The 18,121-nt window shown below is 33.9% G+C and overlaps 1 protein-coding gene across 2 annotated transcripts; it reads left to right on the top strand.

The window, feature by feature from the left end:
• The first annotated feature begins 10,360 nt into the window (after nt 1-10,360).
• LOC132626121 (serine/threonine-protein kinase PBL34-like) lies at nt 10,361-16,878 on the top strand. Of its 2 annotated transcripts, XR_009577083.1 has the most exons (7): nt 10,361-11,523; nt 12,895-13,232; nt 13,544-13,679; nt 14,993-15,129; nt 15,202-15,325; nt 15,947-16,612; nt 16,778-16,878. XR_009577083.1 is itself a non-coding variant. In XM_060340872.1 (6 exons), exons 1-6 carry the CDS (start codon nt 11,331-11,333, stop codon nt 16,465-16,467), a joined length of 1,449 nt encoding a protein of 482 aa, XP_060196855.1. In that variant the 5' UTR covers nt 10,361-11,330; the 3' UTR covers nt 16,468-16,878. The 2 variants fall into 2 exon arrangements, 1 of the variants encoding a protein (XP_060196855.1); XM_060340872.1 differs by having other exon boundaries at nt 15,947-16,878.
• Nucleotides 16,879-18,121: the final 1,243 nt, after the last annotated feature.

The raw sequence follows: 18,121 nt of genomic DNA, 5'->3' as shown, positions 1-18,121 counted from the left end.
ACTTAGTGTTTTTTGGCCAACTTTTTTTTTTTTTTTTTTTTTTGTAACACTTAGTGTTTTTTCCATACTTTGACCAATGATTAGTCGTGTGTCAAGACTCCGAAACGTCAATATTTTATATAGCACCTGATATTTTTTTCTGCGTACAATAATGTAAGCTCAATACATCAAGGATACATAAGCGTTCGGATCGTCGTTTTAGGGGTTGAAATAGTACCCGAAGTAAGTTTTGTTTGGAAAGTTTTGGGTGTTTTATTTTTTAAGATTTTGATTTAAGCGTGTTATTTTTTAATCAAGACATAACTTTATTTTGAATATAAATCTAATTCAATTTGATAAAAAAATATTTAAAAAATATAGGGAGAAAAGCTAGTTGTAAAGTGGTCAAACTTTAGATGGTCATAACTTTGCGATCGGACGTCCGATTTACGCGATTTTTTTTTTTGGGTATTTTTCCGAGATCTATGTGGACAAACCGCTGGCCGAGCCGATTTTAAAAAAAAACACCTTTTATCCCATTCAATTTCAATTTTCCCCCAAATTGGAGTGAAATTTTCAGTTTTATTTACTTATAATATGATGATACGCAATAGATTTCAACGTAAAAATACCGGGATAATGTAGCTGTGAATGTTAATTTCACTTCTGTGATTTCAATTTTTGAAAATAAAGCTGACTAATTTTCTCGACATATAAAGTTGACTAAAATAACCTTACAGTCAAACACTAAGTTTTTTCAAACAAAACTTACTTTGGGCACCTTTTCAACCCCTAAAATGACGATCCGAACGTCTACGTATCCTTGATGTATTGAGCCTACATTATTGTACGCAGAAAAAAATATCAGGTTCTTATAAAATATTGACGTTTCGGAGTCTTGACACACGACTAATCGTTGGGCAAAAAAAAAAAGTTTACCAAATTTTTTTTTTTAGTGCTCGCTATAGCGCAGTATTTTATTGCGCTATACAAAAAAAAATCTTTAGCGCGCTAAAGGTAGTTTTGTAACTTCTTTTTTTATTGGGCTATTTTGGTTCACTTGGTTTTTTATTGAGTCATTTTGGTTCCGGACCCATACATTGTAGTTCACTCCAACTTAAGGTTGGGTTTTCTAAGTTTCAAAAACTGGTTCTAAACACTTTTTCAAATTCCTCACAAAACTTCAATATTTTTCAAGTGAAATGCATGTCCAAACACAACTTCAATTTTTAAATACTTTTTCCAAATAACTTCATTTTTTTTTCTTTCAAATATCACCAAATTTATGTCCAAACATCTGCTTAGAACACATATGCATATGTAGCCATTCGCGACGGGTTCATCATAACTCATAAATTTCTACACAGTATTTCTATCTCAACTTATGTGATACAGTTCGGATAAGGAGAGTCAAACTTCTTTATTTTGACCGTGAATTATGTAAGCACTTGTGCAATAATCTCTTCATCGCTTTCATTGTCACCTTTTGTCTCCACGGTCTTGTGTTCTTCCCCTTCAATCACTTGTGCAATAATCTCTTCATCAGTTAAAGTATCAACGACAGGAAATGCTGCATTAAACTTCATGGTGGCATCCATTGCTTGATTGATGTTATATATAGCTAGCCTTCGCGTCCCCCACAAGAATATAACAATCAAAGTAATAATGTCGAACATACTCCACGGACACAGTTAAGGAGTCGACACTTCGGTCCACTGCGAGGGAGGCCATTGTTACACTATGTTGCCCAATGTCAGATAAAATCACCATGAATTTATCATTAGGCAGGGCAGCCAAAGTTGGCCAACCAGCATTGAAATGTGGTTGAAATTCTTTTCTAAGACTTGGAGATCAGAACCATCTACTTTTGTTAATATCATATCCATACAAGCGCGGGTCATCAGTAAACCAATAGAATGTACTGTTACTGAATGCTGTCGTAACAGATCTGGCAGCATAGTGGAGTAGAGCAAACTCTCCTTCACTACAATCTCCTAGACCTTCTATAGTATGTTTTGCTCTGGACAAACCACAGGAGACATGGTCTTGAGAAGTGCGGAATTGATCACTAACTACATCATAAAACAACATAGAGTCCAGGGAATAATACACAATTTCTGTTGGCTCGGTACCTACTACTCCCTCCGTCTCATAATAAGTGTCATCTTAGCAAAAAAACACGCATATTAAGAAATCAATAATGTAATGTGAAATTTACCAAATTACCCTTATATAATAAAAATAAATTACTTTCACATCTTGATTAGAGCATGCACAAGAAGTAAACCTTTTGACATTGAGAATCCAACAATACCAAGTTACTATGTGGCTTTTTTAATCATTATTTAGATGTTACTTTATTGTCCAAGGGTAGAATTGGAAAAAACTAGCCAATTTATGTATTGGTTTCCTAAGATGACACTAATTATGGGACAAAAATTTTTGGCTAAAATGACACTTATTATGATACGGAGCGAGTATCTTCTTTTACTACATGAGTAGCTAAATAAGGATCATATTTAGAAGAAAAAGTATCATATCCGAATTAATATCTTCCCAAACCCTACGGTCTAGGTCGTAAACTTCACCACACTTGCTACAATCTATATCACGGCGATAGGCCTCATCAATAATGCTAGGACTACATTTTTTTATTTATTTTTTTGTCGTTCCCTGCCTTTATCTTTATCATCCTCAAAATAGACGTGATACAAGGCACCCCTATCTCCCATAATGCGGAAATAGACAACTGGGCACTGCCTCGAAGCCTCCATATTCAGGTCTAGCTAGGATTCTGTATATATTCAGATGAAGAGGATGAACAAAGGTATCATTAATTTATAACGTGTTAATTATTAATCTTAAGCTACATCATCCGACCCGTTTTATATTAACAAAAAGTGTGGTTGTATTAATTTAAAGGGTTAACTACAGTAATACCCTTATACTATGACTCAAAACACTTACACCAGTTTACTATGAAAATCCTACATTTACACCTATTGACCTAAAATTGTTGAGATCCAATGTAGCCAATTCTTTTCTTTTCTTTTCTGGGTCAAAAAGTACAGGGGCAGATAATTAACTAGTATACCTACTAATATGATGCGGAGTTTCTGGACCAAAAAAACAATTTGCTAAACTGGACTATTCACATCTGAAGAAAGAAGCGTGACAAAAGACTTTGAATTGCCATATTAAGAAAACTACAATAAGGTTTATTGTGGTTTCACGCCTACCTTAGCACATATCCCTTGTACGTTTAAAATTGTATTTTGTAGCCACTCTTTGACTGAACAGGTAAATCTTTGACCTCATCATCATGCCTATGTTATCCACTTATCCCACACATTTTGTTAATGGATGTTTATTGCCTTTTTTTTTTTAATGCAATCTAGCGTTGTCTGGGCAGAAGTACATCATTAGGTTCCCGTGTACCCGTAAGGTTGTGCTTTAGATCCTCTGGTGGTTATAAGAATTCATAAATTTTAAATTCTAAATTTTGATATAATTAGTTTCAAGCTAGAAAAATGAGGATTGTGATTGGTTAAAAAAAAATCATTTGAGTTACTTGAATATGTTCAGTTAATTAAATGTGCGCTACGAAATGAAATGAATCTGGATTGAAATAGATACAACAAGTTCATACAATTGATGTTTCATTTAAATTTGAGATGAAATTGATTGACAATAGATAGAGCGTTACATTATTGTAGTTGTTAATGGTGTTAGGCCTCTGTTGAATAAAAGAGTTGTTTGACAAATAAAAGAACTGAAAATACTTGTGTCACACGCAAAAGGGCTCTCTTGTTCTGATTTGCTTCTCAAATTGTTTATATATCTCTCGTTCTTTTCTTTTGTTTTTTTAATTTATTTTCTGAATTCCTCCCATCATTGTTAGTATTTTATATTACCCCTTAAAGCCCGCGTTTGTAGGCTTGTAGGTTGTGGGGGTGTAAAGTGACCCATGGATAGTCAGCTTTTGATGTAATTATTGCCTTAAACTTTGTCTTAGAGATCTGAATTTTATGGGCGCACATCTCAATCATTTGAAACTTACACCTTCTAATGCCAATAAAAAAACATACTTCAATTTATGTGAACCTATTTTCTTTTTAATTCGTACCAAAATAAATGATCTCTTTCCTAATTTGAAAATAAATTTACTTTATGTAATGATTTACAGTCACACAAATATTCAAGACTTATTTTAAACCACGAGTTTCAAAAGTCTTCACTCTTTTTTAAATATTATGCCCAGTCAAATAGGTTCACATAAATTGAAACGGAGGGAGTATTTCAATGAAGTTAATATAAGCGTAGGAAAATCCCAATTGAACTCGGTGTAAACAATAAGTGTAAGAATTTAAATAGCGGAGGATAGGGGTAAAATGGATTGGAGCGTTGAGGTAGTGCGTCTCGTGACGTTCACCTCATCAAATTATCAGTGTCACGTGAGATTTAGTGTTCACCTTGGATAGTCCTAACGTAGAGGGGTATATTTGAATTTTATAGGTAATGGCGAAGAAATTTTCGTACGGATAATATAACATATGGTATACAAGGGTGTGGCTTCGTGGTCGATGAAGTGGTTTGAGCACCATGAGGTCTCAAATTTAATTCTCAACATAGACAAATACACTAGGTGATTGTTTCCATGCGTTCTAGTCTTGGTGAACAGAGTTACCTGATACCTGTTGCTGGTGGAAGGTCGCAGGTATCACGTAAAATTAGTTGAGGTACGAGAGCTAGCCCAGACACCACAATTATTAAAAAAACATATATAACAGATAGTAAAATCAATTTTTTCCAGTAGTAGGGGAAATTTGACCCTTTTCCCTTAAAATTAAAATCATAGTAATAATTACAAAAAATCAGTTCGCACATGACGGCATCTGCAACTCATTGAATGACACGTCACATTGCGGGTCCCCTCCTTTCACTCTCCTGCCCAATAGTTGCCCACATTTTTCCACTTCCCACTTTCTGAAAACTGACCGCTAAACTCTTGAATTCCATTTTACCAAAACTATACTCTCCCGAGATAACTCTTTGCTGAGGGTGTGCTTATCGATCGGTTCGATTCTGTTTTGTGAACTATTGATTTGATTTATCGGTTTTCTAATTTTAAATACTTTAAAATAAAATCAAATCGATAAGATATTTGTTATCGATTTTTGATTTATCAGTTTTTGGTCCTTAACGATTCGATTTTCGATTTAATTAATAAAAAAATATTCCGCTATTTATTTTTGCTTTCTCTTATTTTCATTATTCATATATATACTGTCTTCATGCATAAAGTCAAAAATTGATACCTCAAACAATTCATAATATGTATTACAAACAGAGAATCAAGAACAAGAATGATTGCTTCATTGAAATTCTCATCTTGCAAATAGAAAATCCAAAAGAGAAAAATTGAATTGAGAGAAAGTACCTGAAACACGGGGGCGGACCCACGTACAAAATTCCAAATGCTTTCCTTCTTTTTCTCCAATACAAGTTCTTCATTCCTTTTCTTAGACTAACTAATTTATGGCTTTTCCTTTGGTATCAACTTTTAGTGATTCATCCTCTTCCGTTTATACTTTATTTATCTATTTTACGTTTTAATTTTTAATTTTTTTATGTAATATCTTGTGATAAAGAAAGAGGACAAAACCAGTGTTCGGTTGTTTTTCTTGAGAAATGTTGGTTGGCTAAGAAAATCTTTCAAGTTAATTCATTTTTTTCTAAGAAATGAAGAGTTTTATTTTTGAATAATAATATTAATCGCATTTTCTCATTCATTTTTTTTAAAGTACCGCATCTAAATAGTTGTGCACTTATACTATGTTGATTTGTAGTAACTTTATATTAAAAAGTGAGCACCCACAAGCTTAAAATTCTGGATCCGCCACTGCTGAAACAACTCAACGGTATCGCCTGAAACTGAGAGAATTCCAAGCCATACTTTCGTTTGAGAACTGAGGGAGAGAGACAAAGAGGCATGCAAGCCCTGGTTCGTATGAGAATTGAGAATTAAGAGAACATTAATTAGAATAATTGAGAATTAAGAGAACATTAATTAGAATAAGCGTGCCTGCTGTAAGTAATTTAGAAATAGATTTCGTATGTAAAAAATAGAATTTAAAGTCAATAATATATAGTTAGGGATAAAAATATAATTTTAATATAAGCTTATTGGGTTATCAGTTTAACCATTAGTTAAATCCTTAAAATCGGGAACCGAACCGATAACCTAATAAAAAAAATTACAAAACTGTTTACAAACTGTTAACCCAACAACCCATCGATAAACCAATAGCATTTTTATTGGTGGTTTATCGGTTAGACCGGTTTTTGCACGCCTCTACTCTTTTCTCAATCACATTGGCATTTGGCCAGCCCTACTTGACTGAAAATAGTTACTTGTATTTGATAGTATATTATCATTTCTTTGCGCGGATTGCCCTTCTTTTGGGGTGGTCTTTAATCTTTGCCCCTCAAATTGCTAGTCTTTAATTTTTGCCCTTCGCTTAAAAGAGCAGCCAAAATACCCCAAGGTTCTGGATTCGAGCCCCCCTCAGTCAGAAAAAAAAAATCACAAGGCAAGGCTTTAGGAAAAGTATGCCTTATGCGGCATAGGTTGTCTTAAGACAAAACTAAAGTTATGCCGAAACCGGCATAGGTTGCCTTAACGCACAACTAAAAGTCTGCCTTATAAGGCAACCTATCCCGGATCTGGCATAACTTTAGTTATGCCTTAAGAGAACCTATGCCATCTCCGGCAGTGGTTGCCTTGGCATAACTAAAAGTCTGCTTTATAAGGCAACCTCTGCTGGATTCGACAGAGCTTTAGTTATGCCTTAAGACAATCTATGCCGCATACGGCATCCTTTCCAAAACCCTTGCATTGCGATTTTTTATTTTTATTTTATTCTTATGCCTGAGCCGGAGTTCGAACCTAGAACATTAGGATATTCTAGGCGAAAGGACAAAAATAAAAGACCGACGATTTGAGGGGAAAAATTAAAGACCACCCTGAATAAGGGGCATTCCTGCGAATTGCCCGTGTATTATTAGTAAAAAAGTTATATTAACCTATCATAGTTATGTGGTAAATTAAATTGAAAATGTATATTTATCAAATATAATTAAATAATAAAAATATAGGCATAAAATGTTATGTCTTTAATCGAATCGATTGAGTGTAAAATACTACTATGAGTAAATTTTTGGTCAATTTGTTCTTTCGTATCAAGCAACTACTTAAAATTCAATTAAGAGTTTGAGTAATATATATTGTTAGTATAAATAATTTTATTAACAATCATATTATTTTTACATGTTGTGACATCTTATTTCCAACATTACAAGGAAGCTTGCCTGTACATCATTTGAATGATAGTATAAGAAATTATTTACGCTACAGTATATAAGTAAAACTTAGAGTCTTCAATCAATTATAACTAACTTAAAATGATTAACTGAGATTATATATAAAGATCACAGATTCTTAAAATTTACACTTGCTTTGTACAAATATATGTTTTTTATTGGGATAAAAAGAACATTAAACTTTAATTTTTAGGAGGAAGTTAATTTGCAGTAATTTTCTTTCTTTATTAAAAAGCAACCAACTTATGATTTGCAAAACTTACATATAGAACATAGCTTTCAATTTCAGTAAATGTCAATTTATCAATAGTAAACTTTTTGTGAACCAATTATACCCCCACACAGACATACATTCCTGTACTTATCAGAAGATATTAACCGCCCCCCTTCCCCACCTCTAAATTTAATTAAGAGAAAATACATAAAAAAAAACCTGCACTTTGCATTTTTTTTCAATAAGATATATGTACTTTCAAAAGGTCCTATTACCTTCCTGTACCACTTATATATGTAATAAATACACACTTCTAACCTGGTTTGATAAAACATGTGTGTGCACTCTCTGTAGGAGCATGAAGAAAAAAATTGAGCTTCAAAGAAGCCAATCATATTTTGCCACGTGGCTACCCAAACTTAAAAAAAAGAACGTTAAGTTTTCAACAGCACCAAAAACAGCACAAACCTCACCAAAAACAGCTTAAAATGCAGAAAATAACAGCACTAAAAACTTAACGTTCTTTTTTTTAAGTTTGGCAAGCCACGTGGCAAAATATGATTGACTTCTTTGAAGCTCAAATTTTTTCTTCACACACGTTTTGTCAAACCAGGTCAGAAGTGTGTATTTATTACATATATAAGTGGTACAGGGGGAGTCTTGGTGTAACTAGTAAAGCTGCTGTCATGTGACCAGGAGGTCACGGGTTCGAGCCGTGGAAACAGCCTCTTGAAATGCAAGGTAAGGCTACGTACAATAGACCCTTCTGGTCCGGCCCTTCCCCGGACCCCGCGCATAGCGGGAGCTTAGTGCATCGGGCTGCCCTTTTTTTTATAAGTGGTACCGGGGGGGAGGGGGAGGGGGGTAATAGGACCTTTCAAAAGTAAATATGTCTTATTGAAAAAAAGTGCAGGTTTTTTTTTATGTATTCTCTCTTTAATTAACATTTGAAATAGGCTTAATGCATGTGAGACCCTCTAAATTTGTCCCTTTTTTTATTTTGACATCCCAATTACGTAAACTCCTGAACTCATCTTCAAATGTGTTTATTAAACCTTATAAACCTGATTTTTATTAGCAGCAAAACTTAAATTGGGGAAATGAAGGTGGAATAATATTTTAGACATGTGGTAAGCTATTATTTAAGTCATGAATGTATCAGTTTTTGCTGGTTTTGCTTTTCTACTGTCAACTTAATTAAGAGCTACTTTTTTTTTTTTCTCTCAATTGCTATTGATCTTAGCTAAAAGATGTCACAATTAAATTAAAATATATATTAGCATATTGCTATATTGAAGATAGAATACTATGTAAGTCGGATTGTATTTGATAGATACACTTGAGGACGAGTTCAGGGGTTCAAAACTACTACAAATTGAAGCAGTATTAGGAATTCTCATGGCCAAACAGTCCTTATATTTATACAGGACATGCGTAAACTTTGAAGAACCTGTAGTATTAATAATCTCAGTTATGATTTTAAGAGCCTGTTTGGATGGGCTTATTTTAAGCAGTTTATAAGCTGCTTTAGATAAGCTATGTCAAACGAGCCTCAACTTATTTTTTTGGCTTATAAGCTATTTGCAGCTTATAAGCTGTTTTAGATAAACTAAGTCAAACGGGTTTAATTATTTTTTTGAGCTTATTTTAAACACAAAATAATTTTAAATTAGCCAGCTAAATACTCAAAAAAGCTAAAAACAACTTATAAGTCAATCCAAACGGACTCTAAGTTAATAATTAGACAAATGAGACCTGTCAGAACGAATATAAGAAAAGTCTTAAGTAAATAAATGATTGATGACTTTCAGTTTTATGTACTGTAGGATAAATAATTTTTTACGCTATTAGATCCTTCAAATTATATTTATATATGTAAGTCTTCTTGTAATGTATATTTAAAAAATTTAATGCATATAGAGCCCCTAAATTTATCCCTTTCTTTATTTTGACACCTAAATTAAATGTTGTTCTATTAAACTGCGTTTATCAAACATAATTTGACTTTTTAAGTAGCCAAAATGAAAAGAAAGAGTAACTTTTTTGAAAAATCGGACCGGACCGAACCGAAACCGAAAAACCGAACCGAACCGAACTAGTTGAGTTCGGTGTTCAGTGCCCACCTTTAAAAAATCAAAACTGAAATAATCAAACCAAAGTTTGATAAAATCGAACCGAAATTTTATACATTACCCAAAAAAATTAAAATAGTTCAGGCTCATTAAGTTTAAGCCCAAAAAAACCTAATTATAACAAGTCCTCTTTTACTTTTGTATTCCTAATTTTTCACTTCAGTTGAGAAAATCAAATATACTTAACAAAAGAAAGTGACTAGGATGTGTCTTTAGGATTAATGTATATCCTTTAGGTGTTTCCTTAATTATTCTTAATGTCTGTGCATAACACCTAGTAATCTTATATTATAGTTATGATTTTCTGTTCTTGTGTATCATGTTCGTTTGATTTTGATTTCAATTTATCTATTTTATTGCTTTTGAGAATACGAATTAGTGTAAATGGAATCGCTTCTAATATCATATCAAAAAAATCAAATTGAAAAAATCGAAACCAAACTTCAAACAAACGAAATCGAAAGAATCGAATCGAACTAGTTGGGTTCGGTGTTGGTGTCCACCTTTAAAAAACCGAAATCGAAATATTCAAACCGAAATTTAATAAAACCAAACTGAAGAACCGAACGCTCACCCTTACCTCCACCCCAAATTTAATTAACTATATAAAATTTATTTTTATTACCATGTGTATCTTCTTCTTTTTTTTTCCATTTAGTAGCCAAGAACTGGTCAGCATATTTGAGTCTCTTTCTCTTTGTTAATTAAGATATAAGTATCTTTGTTTAGCAGATATTTCTTTGGGACACTTTTTTGAAGTGGTATTATCTGATACAGTGTCTTTGTGATCTGAAATCAAAATTTTAGCTTTTTTAGAGCTATTTAATGTCATATTTTCTTGATCTTTTGAACTTGGTCTAAGTTATTTTCATCTCTATATCCCTTAAAAATAATACTTTCTTTCTAGGGGATATTTGGATTTCCTTTTTTCTGGTCTCTTATTAGGTCATGTTTGTGATTTTTAAGGAACTTTGGTTAAGTTGTTTAGCTGATAATTTAAGGGTTTGAAAAAAGAACAGATTTTTAGAACTTGGTCTGAGCTATTTCATCTGTATATTTATATTTTTGTCTCCCCCCCCCCCCCCCCCCCCCCCTTAAAATACTTTTTTTTTTGTGTTGTTATTGGAGGATTTAGCTTTGAAGAAAGTGGAGATATTTGAAATTTCCTTTTTGGGTCTCTATAAGGTCATGTTTGTGCTATTTAGGGAACTTTGGTTCAGTTGTTTAGCTGATATTTTAAGGGTTCTTGAAAAAAGAACAGATTTTAGTGTTGTGTGAGGTGAGGGGGTTATTTAAAGTTGGAATCTTGGGTGGTGGGGTTTGATGATTTTTGAGTTTAGCTGATAATTTAAGGGTTTTTGGTGATTAATAGACACAAATTTGAAAAAAAAAAACAGATTTTTAGTGTTGTGTGAGGTGATTTAAAGTTGGTATCTTGGGTGGTGGGGTTTGTTGATTTTTGAGTTTAGCTGATAATTGAAGGGTTTTTGGTGATTAATAGACACAAATTTAAAAAAAGAACAGATTTTTAGTGTTGTGTGAGGTGAGGGGTTAATTTAAGGTTGGTATCTTGGGTGGTTGGGTTTGATGATTTTTGAGTTTGATTCTTGGTATTGTTAAGTATGGGATTAGGTGGTGATGGTGTAAAAGGGGAGTCTTTGGAAGTAGAGAAATCAAAAGGAAGGAAGAAAAAAGAAAAAGAGGATGTGGAGGAGACTCAGACTGGTTGTTGGATTAAGTTGAGGTTTATTGGTAGCTGTATTTCTTCAAGATCTAAAGTTGATAACTCCATCAGTGGCATCAGCGCTCGCTGTGGTAATTTTTTTACTCACTTTGAACAGGTTCCATTGATTTGTTATGCTTGCAAGTTTTAATTGCATTATGAAGTTTCATTGTTTGTTATTCTTGGAAGTTTTAATTGAATTGTTCTTTGGTTTTCCTTGATATTAATCCTACCTTTTACTAAAGAATTTTGGTCACTTAGCATTCGTAGTCAGTTGTCACAGGGGAAAGAGGTTAAATGGAAAGGGGTGTTTTTGTTGGAATAGTCATTTGAGTCTTAAGGGCATTCTTTATGGTTGTTACTAGCTCGAGGTTCTTTTTGGTGCTTTGATTTTGAAGTGTAAATCTCCAGTTTTTAGGTAGTGAAATGCATTGAGTTTCACCAATGGTGTACAAGTAATATTTGAAAATATGATGTGGAAAGACACGTCTCTTCGAGCTGTAGAAGTTGATTATATTAACGCAGAGGAGCTAATAATGATGGCAATTTAAAGAAATTCAAGATGGGTAACGGGATTGTTTAAGAGGCATTACTTCTTTTGATAGGTAAAAATAATTTGTTTCATAGGTCAGGGTAATAATGTTTGTGTTTCCAGATAATTATGTTGCCGTTAGCGATATGGAGTTTTCTCCTGTCATTCTTGTTGTTCTTGGGTTTTATTTTTCTTTCTCTTATGTTTTGCCTGTCACAATTTTCTTAAAGTACAAATTCGCATTTGATATGTAAAGCTGCAAGACAAACTTATTTTGAATCAACAATCAATGGCAACAGAAAATCAAGATGAATCATATATTGTCTCTTTAGTTCTGGTGAGAAGAACACTATACAGATGAAGCTGAAACTTTGTTATAGTTTCTAGAATCCTTGTAAGATGAACAAGGCTGTTCCTTTTCATTGTCTCCAATCATTTCTGAACTGTAAATATAGCTGCTACTACAAATCTTTGTGCTGATGAATATAATGTTACTTTTCTCAAAAAATATCTTAACCATTCCTTGTTTACTTGAGGAAGAGATAGTAAATTAGACTGCTAATGTCATCTAGTTATAGATTAGCACAACAGATTAAATCTATATCTACAAATGATGCAAGCATAGACTACATAAAGATTTGAAGGCGAAAATAATGTCATTGGAGTCATAGTTCTCTTGGCATAATGAGAACATATCAATAAAAACATTAGACACTTTGTAGACTTAAATAATGTTGTATCACATGCACACATATTACTTACGTCAGTTGCATCTTTCCTCGCTTCAGTAGTTTTTTCAAACCATTTATTCTATTCCTAACTGATAGGAATATTTAAGGTCTTTTCAAGATTAAACTAAATAACATATTTCCTTTAGTGGTAAATGGTAATTAGTGTCCATGCTCCTAATATCTTGTATCATTATTGGCAGAAAGTAAATCCACAAATGATACAAGCATAGACCAGCCTGTTGCTCCAATTATCTCATCCACAACCACAAGTAATGCTGAAAGTAATAATTCTTCCACCTCCAAACTCGAAGAGGAACTTAAAGTTTTTTCGCAGCTTCGGAAGTTCACATTCAATGATTTGAAGTTGGCTACGAGAAACTTCAGACCAGAATCCCTTCTCGGTGAAGGGGGTTTTGGCTGTGTCTTTAAGGGTTGGATTGAAGAGAACGGGACAGCACCTGTTAAGCCAGGAACAGGGCTTACTGTTGCTGTGAAAACTCTAAATCATGATGGACTTCAGGGTCACAAAGAATGGCTGGTTTGCTTCTCTCTTGATCTTTATTTAAATGGTTTTTTTTTTCTTTTTATTTTTTGGTCCGTCAGCCGAAATTAATTATGGATGCTAGCCAAAATATACAAAACCTGTACACTGATTATGTATATTATATGTCTATTTTGCTTATAGCATATGTATATTTATACTTAATATACAAAACATATACGTTTGCTAGCTATTATTCTTTTGAGTAGTCCAAAAATGTAATTATCCCTTACTTAGAAGCTTATGGTGCATTCTCTATTTTTGCTTTTCCTGTTGGTTTGTATTAATTTATTATCTCATTTTGGCAGGCGGAAGTAAATTTCCTTGGCGACCTCATTCATCCAAATTTGGTTAAATTAATTGGTTACTGTATTGAAGATGATCAGAGGTTGCTGGTTTATGAATTTATGCCTCGAGGAAGCTTGGAAAACCATCTGTTCAGGAGTATGTAATTGGCCCTTCTCTAATATGCTTTACATTGTTGTATTTTGTGGATTTTGATTATATTTGAAGATCAGTTTGTAAAATGTTTATTATCAAATTTATAACCCCCCCCCCCCACCGCCGCCCCCGCCCCCCACCCACCACAACCCAAAAAAAAAAAAAGAGATGATGTTTTCTTTATATTATTGGAGAGATTTTGTTACACAAGTAAGTTCTTAGGTAAGTTAAACACCATTTAAAAATTCATATGCATCATGCTGACCTCCACTGCAACCACTAGTTGCTTTAGTCATGTGGTATATCACTACTTGCGGAATATAACTTGAGTTCTCTTGTTGCTGTTTAACGATCTATGAAGATAAGATGAAACTAATTTATGTTCCAATACCAATTAGAAAAATTGTTCTATTAGATATAATGCAGTTCATTGCTCATAAATGTAAGGTCGGAATGGTAATATGGAGTTCTCCATATTAGCAAAGCTACCAACAGGGGAATGATTTTACCCTTATTGCCTTCTTCACAAAAAAATCCATTTCCAATGAAATAAAAAACAGTGGTTAAAGAAATTAATCATTTGACTAATTTGTCGGCTGAAATCAGCAAGACCTATTTCTATTGCTCGAAACTAAGCAATATGTAGCTACGTTTTCCTTTCACTCCTAAGTGAAATCTACAGTATCCCTGTTGACCATTTAATTTATCTCTTTCATTTCGAGAAAACCTTGTAGCTACTGATTTCTGAAGATGTAGCCGAATCAATGTAAAGACAAGGTTGTGTGGAAGTGAGGATTTGAATTTGGAGATTGTGACCAGAGAGAGAGAGAGAGAGAGAGAGAGAGAGCTAGTTTGTCAGAAGGGCACCGGTACCGTAGGTTGGAGCCAGAGAAAAAGGGGTTTGGCTGGTACAGTTAGAGATAGAGATAGACGAGAGGAAGTAAGCGGGTTGGCTGCTAGCTTTAGGTTTTGTGTGTGTTGGGGGAGGGGTTAATTCTATTCTGGAAGAACGGCAGTTAATCATCCCATTTGAAAAGCAATAACATTTTATGAAACATAATAACAGGAAATGACACTGGGTGTTTTGATCAGTAGGATTGATCTGTCCTTGAACTCGAGAAAAAACAAGTTGAGACTGCATGGGTCAATCCCTGTTTGATCCCCTAAATGAGGCTTGAATAACCAAAATATGATGGCTTTTATCTCTTTGATTTTTTAGTATTGCACTCTGAATCTGGTGAACTGATGTTAGTACTTATGAAGTTCATGTCTTTGCATATCCTTTATGAAACTTTGAAATAATTTATTTATTTCAGGGTCCCTGCCTCTTCCGTGGTCCATCCGCATGAAGATAGCATTGGGTGCAGCAAAAGGTCTTGCGTTTCTTCATGAGGAAGCAGAAAGACCAGTGATATACCGTGATTTCAAAACGTCCAACATTCTGCTAGATGCGGTGTGTTCAAACACATTGGCAAATTGATCTCTCGCCCATTTTTATCATTCTTCTAATAATAAATTCTCTCAGGAATACAATGCCAAACTTTCTGATTTTGGACTCGCTAAAGATGCTCCAGAGGGCGACAAGACCCATGTTTCTACTCGTGTCATGGGAACATATGGTTATGCAGCTCCAGAGTATGTGATGACGGGTAAGATTGAGATCTCGGTGGCTTCTTTCTTCGTAAAATGCTTACCTGCTTTTTTACGTGGACGACCCGCTCAGCTTTATCTAATTCTAAGGGTGTGTTCAGTATGAAGTAAAATGTTCTTTACAAACAATGTTTTTTTGGAAAATAAGTGGTTTTCTTCCTTATTTTCTTGTGTTTCGGACGTAAGTAGAAAATATTATCCCAAAAACATTTGTATATAATCTAGACAAATATTATGGTAGGTGAGGTGGGGTAGGAGGTGTGGGATGATGGGGATGGGGCAACGGTGGTGGGGGTAGGGGTGGGATGTGTTGAGAGGTGGGGAAGAGACAATCGATGTGGAACTTATTTTCCCTACTTTCACTAGAAAATTCATTTTCCTCATTTTTAAGGAACTTCTTTTCTTAGGGAAAATGTTTTTCAGAATTTCTTACAAAAAATATTTTCCTCCATACCAAACACACCCCAAGTGTCACCTCAAGTCTAACCTAGTTGGATATAGTTTGCTTACAAATCCTTCAAAGCATTTTAATCTAGTTTTTCTTGCTATCAACGTCTCTGTATAACTCCATGACTTGAACCTCAGTTAAAAGCTAAACGTGTGCCACTCCTTTGTCTCAGGACATTTGACATCAAAGAGTGATGTCTACAGTTTTGGTGTAGTTCTGCTTGAAATGATGACAGGTAGGAGATCTATGGACAAGAACCGGCCAAACGGGGAACACAACCTTGTTGAGTGGGCCCGACCACATTTGGGCGAAAGAAGAAGGTTTTATAAATTGATAGATCCTCGACTCGAAGGCCATTTCTCTATAAAAGGTGCGCAGAAAGCTGCACATTTGGCTGCCCGATGCCTCAGCCGGGATCCCAAAGTCAGACCTATGATGAGTGAAGTGGTCGAGGCCTTGAAGCCATTGCCAAACCTCAAGGACATGGCCAGCTCCTCCTACTATTTTCAGACCATACAAGCAGACCGGGTCGGGTCCAGCCCGAATACAAGAAATGGGCTCAGAACGCATGGATCATTCTCGAGGAACGGACAACAGCCTCCGAGAAGCCTATCGATTCCAAATGGTTCTCATGCTTCTCCATACCGTCATCAACCTCCTCAGAATTCACCAAATCCAAAAGGCAAAACGTAGAATCCGAATGACAGTAATATGTTTGTATTACTCGTCTTTCTCCTCTAAATATATTTTGTTGGTCCACATTTATGCTTTGGGTGACTGGCAAAGAGTATAGGCGTACAACATGTAGTACTTCACTCCTACTTGAGAAGAATGTAGTGTAAGCACCATGGAGTAAATATTATTTTTGTGTCAGATATATCACTCTCTTCCCATTTCTCTTCAGCCCACCACATCATAGGAGGGACTAGTAACATGTCACGGATTCAATTCCTCTAAAAGTTTTTTTTGTTTTTTGTTTTTTGTTTTTTTGGTTGTTTTGCAGATTTCATGTAGTGTAGCACATAGAAAAGGGTAAACAATATCAAGGGTTGAACTGCAGTCTTCATGTCTTATCAGATGGTAATATACTTTTGTTTCTTTCCATTTGTGGTGGGACACTAGAGCAAATTTTTTTGATGAAGGCAGTCTATGTATTAGACTTGTTAAAAGGAAAGACGAATAAAATTGTGAAACATCACGCGTGACTATATTATTTATACCAATGAATGCAAGTTAATCACTTAACCGCTGTTTAAGTTAATTGATATATTCACAGTTTAACGTGTAATTGCCAAAGTTAAATCATTTAATTTGATGTAAAACACTAGGTGTATGCAACTGTCTATCGTGCCAAATCGGGTGGCTGATATATTGTTAGTACTTTTTTTTTTTTTTTTTTTTTTTCTGTGAGTACATGTCTTGCAAAACTTGAACACGATCTTTATTTTCAAACCCTATGGTTTATCAAACTCCTAAATCATTTTTGATTTATCTTCAAGATGGTATTTCAATTGGAATAACACAAATAACAGATGTTGAATTATATGTAACACGATATTTCGTCATCGAATAGACAATTGTTTGCAATTAATTATGTATAGAAGAAAATTGGGTAAGGAAATGACTAACATTCCACTATTGATCTTAGATTATTTAATCTCCTTTCCCTCCCCTTCTTGTGACAAAGATAGTTTTGGGAGGAGAAGAAGTGATAAAAAGAAGATAAAAATGTGATGAGAGATATGAATAACTATTAGAAAGAGTTAAAAAGAAGTTTAGGAAGATAAAAATGTGAATGGATATTAGGGGAGACGAGAGGGGTTCAATTATTCAAAGACAAAGAAAAAGGGAGAAAGACATGGACTATTGGTAGAAATAAGGGCCCAGTTTTTAAGAAACAAAGAAAGTGATAGGAGGAAAACTATGAAACAAAAAAGAGAAAAATGAAAGAAAAGAAAAAGAATGAAAGAGAATATAGGCATTTCAAAATAATCATTTTTAAATCTAATTTCTTTACAAATATATGTTACATTATTTTTTTCCTTTGCTTTATTTTTAATGAAAATCCAAAAGGAAGTAGTAATTAAGAACTATGCTCAAAGCCTCAAACTAAGTTAGAAATGGTTTTCAACATGTATATAATCTGTTTTCCTTCGTAAAACATCTAAACTTAGGGAAAAATATTATTTTTCATTGTTGTATAAGACAAAGTGAAATGAAATAAATAATAAAAATAAGATAACTTTAAAAATAAAAAAATAAAAAGTGAGCGTAAAAATTGAGTATTTACAACTATCTCTATTTCTTCAAATGAAAAGTAGTAGATGTTGTGATCGAATTTTGTATT

The sequence above is a fragment of the Lycium barbarum genome, chromosome 2, assembly GCF_019175385.1.
Source record: "Lycium barbarum isolate Lr01 chromosome 2, ASM1917538v2, whole genome shotgun sequence".
Lineage (NCBI taxonomy): Eukaryota > Viridiplantae > Streptophyta > Magnoliopsida > Solanales > Solanaceae > Lycium > Lycium barbarum.
Note: the sequence above shows the minus strand (reverse complement) of the source record. Positions and strands in the feature narration are given on the sequence as shown.

What these genes read in the sequence shown, in the direction of transcription:
- LOC132626121 (XM_060340872.1), top strand. Translation starts at nt 11,331, where the DNA reads ATGGGATTAGGTGGTGATGGTGTAAAAGGGGAGTCTTTGGAAGTAGAG. An exon ending in AGGGTCACAAAGAATGGCTG is followed by an intron (nt 13,233 to 13,543) that starts GTTTGCTTCTCT and finishes TCATTTTGGCAG; the next exon opens with GCGGAAGTAAATTTCCTTGG. An exon ending in GGAAAACCATCTGTTCAGGA is followed by an intron (nt 13,680 to 14,992) that starts GTATGTAATTGG and finishes TATTTATTTCAG; the next exon opens with GGTCCCTGCCTCTTCCGTGG.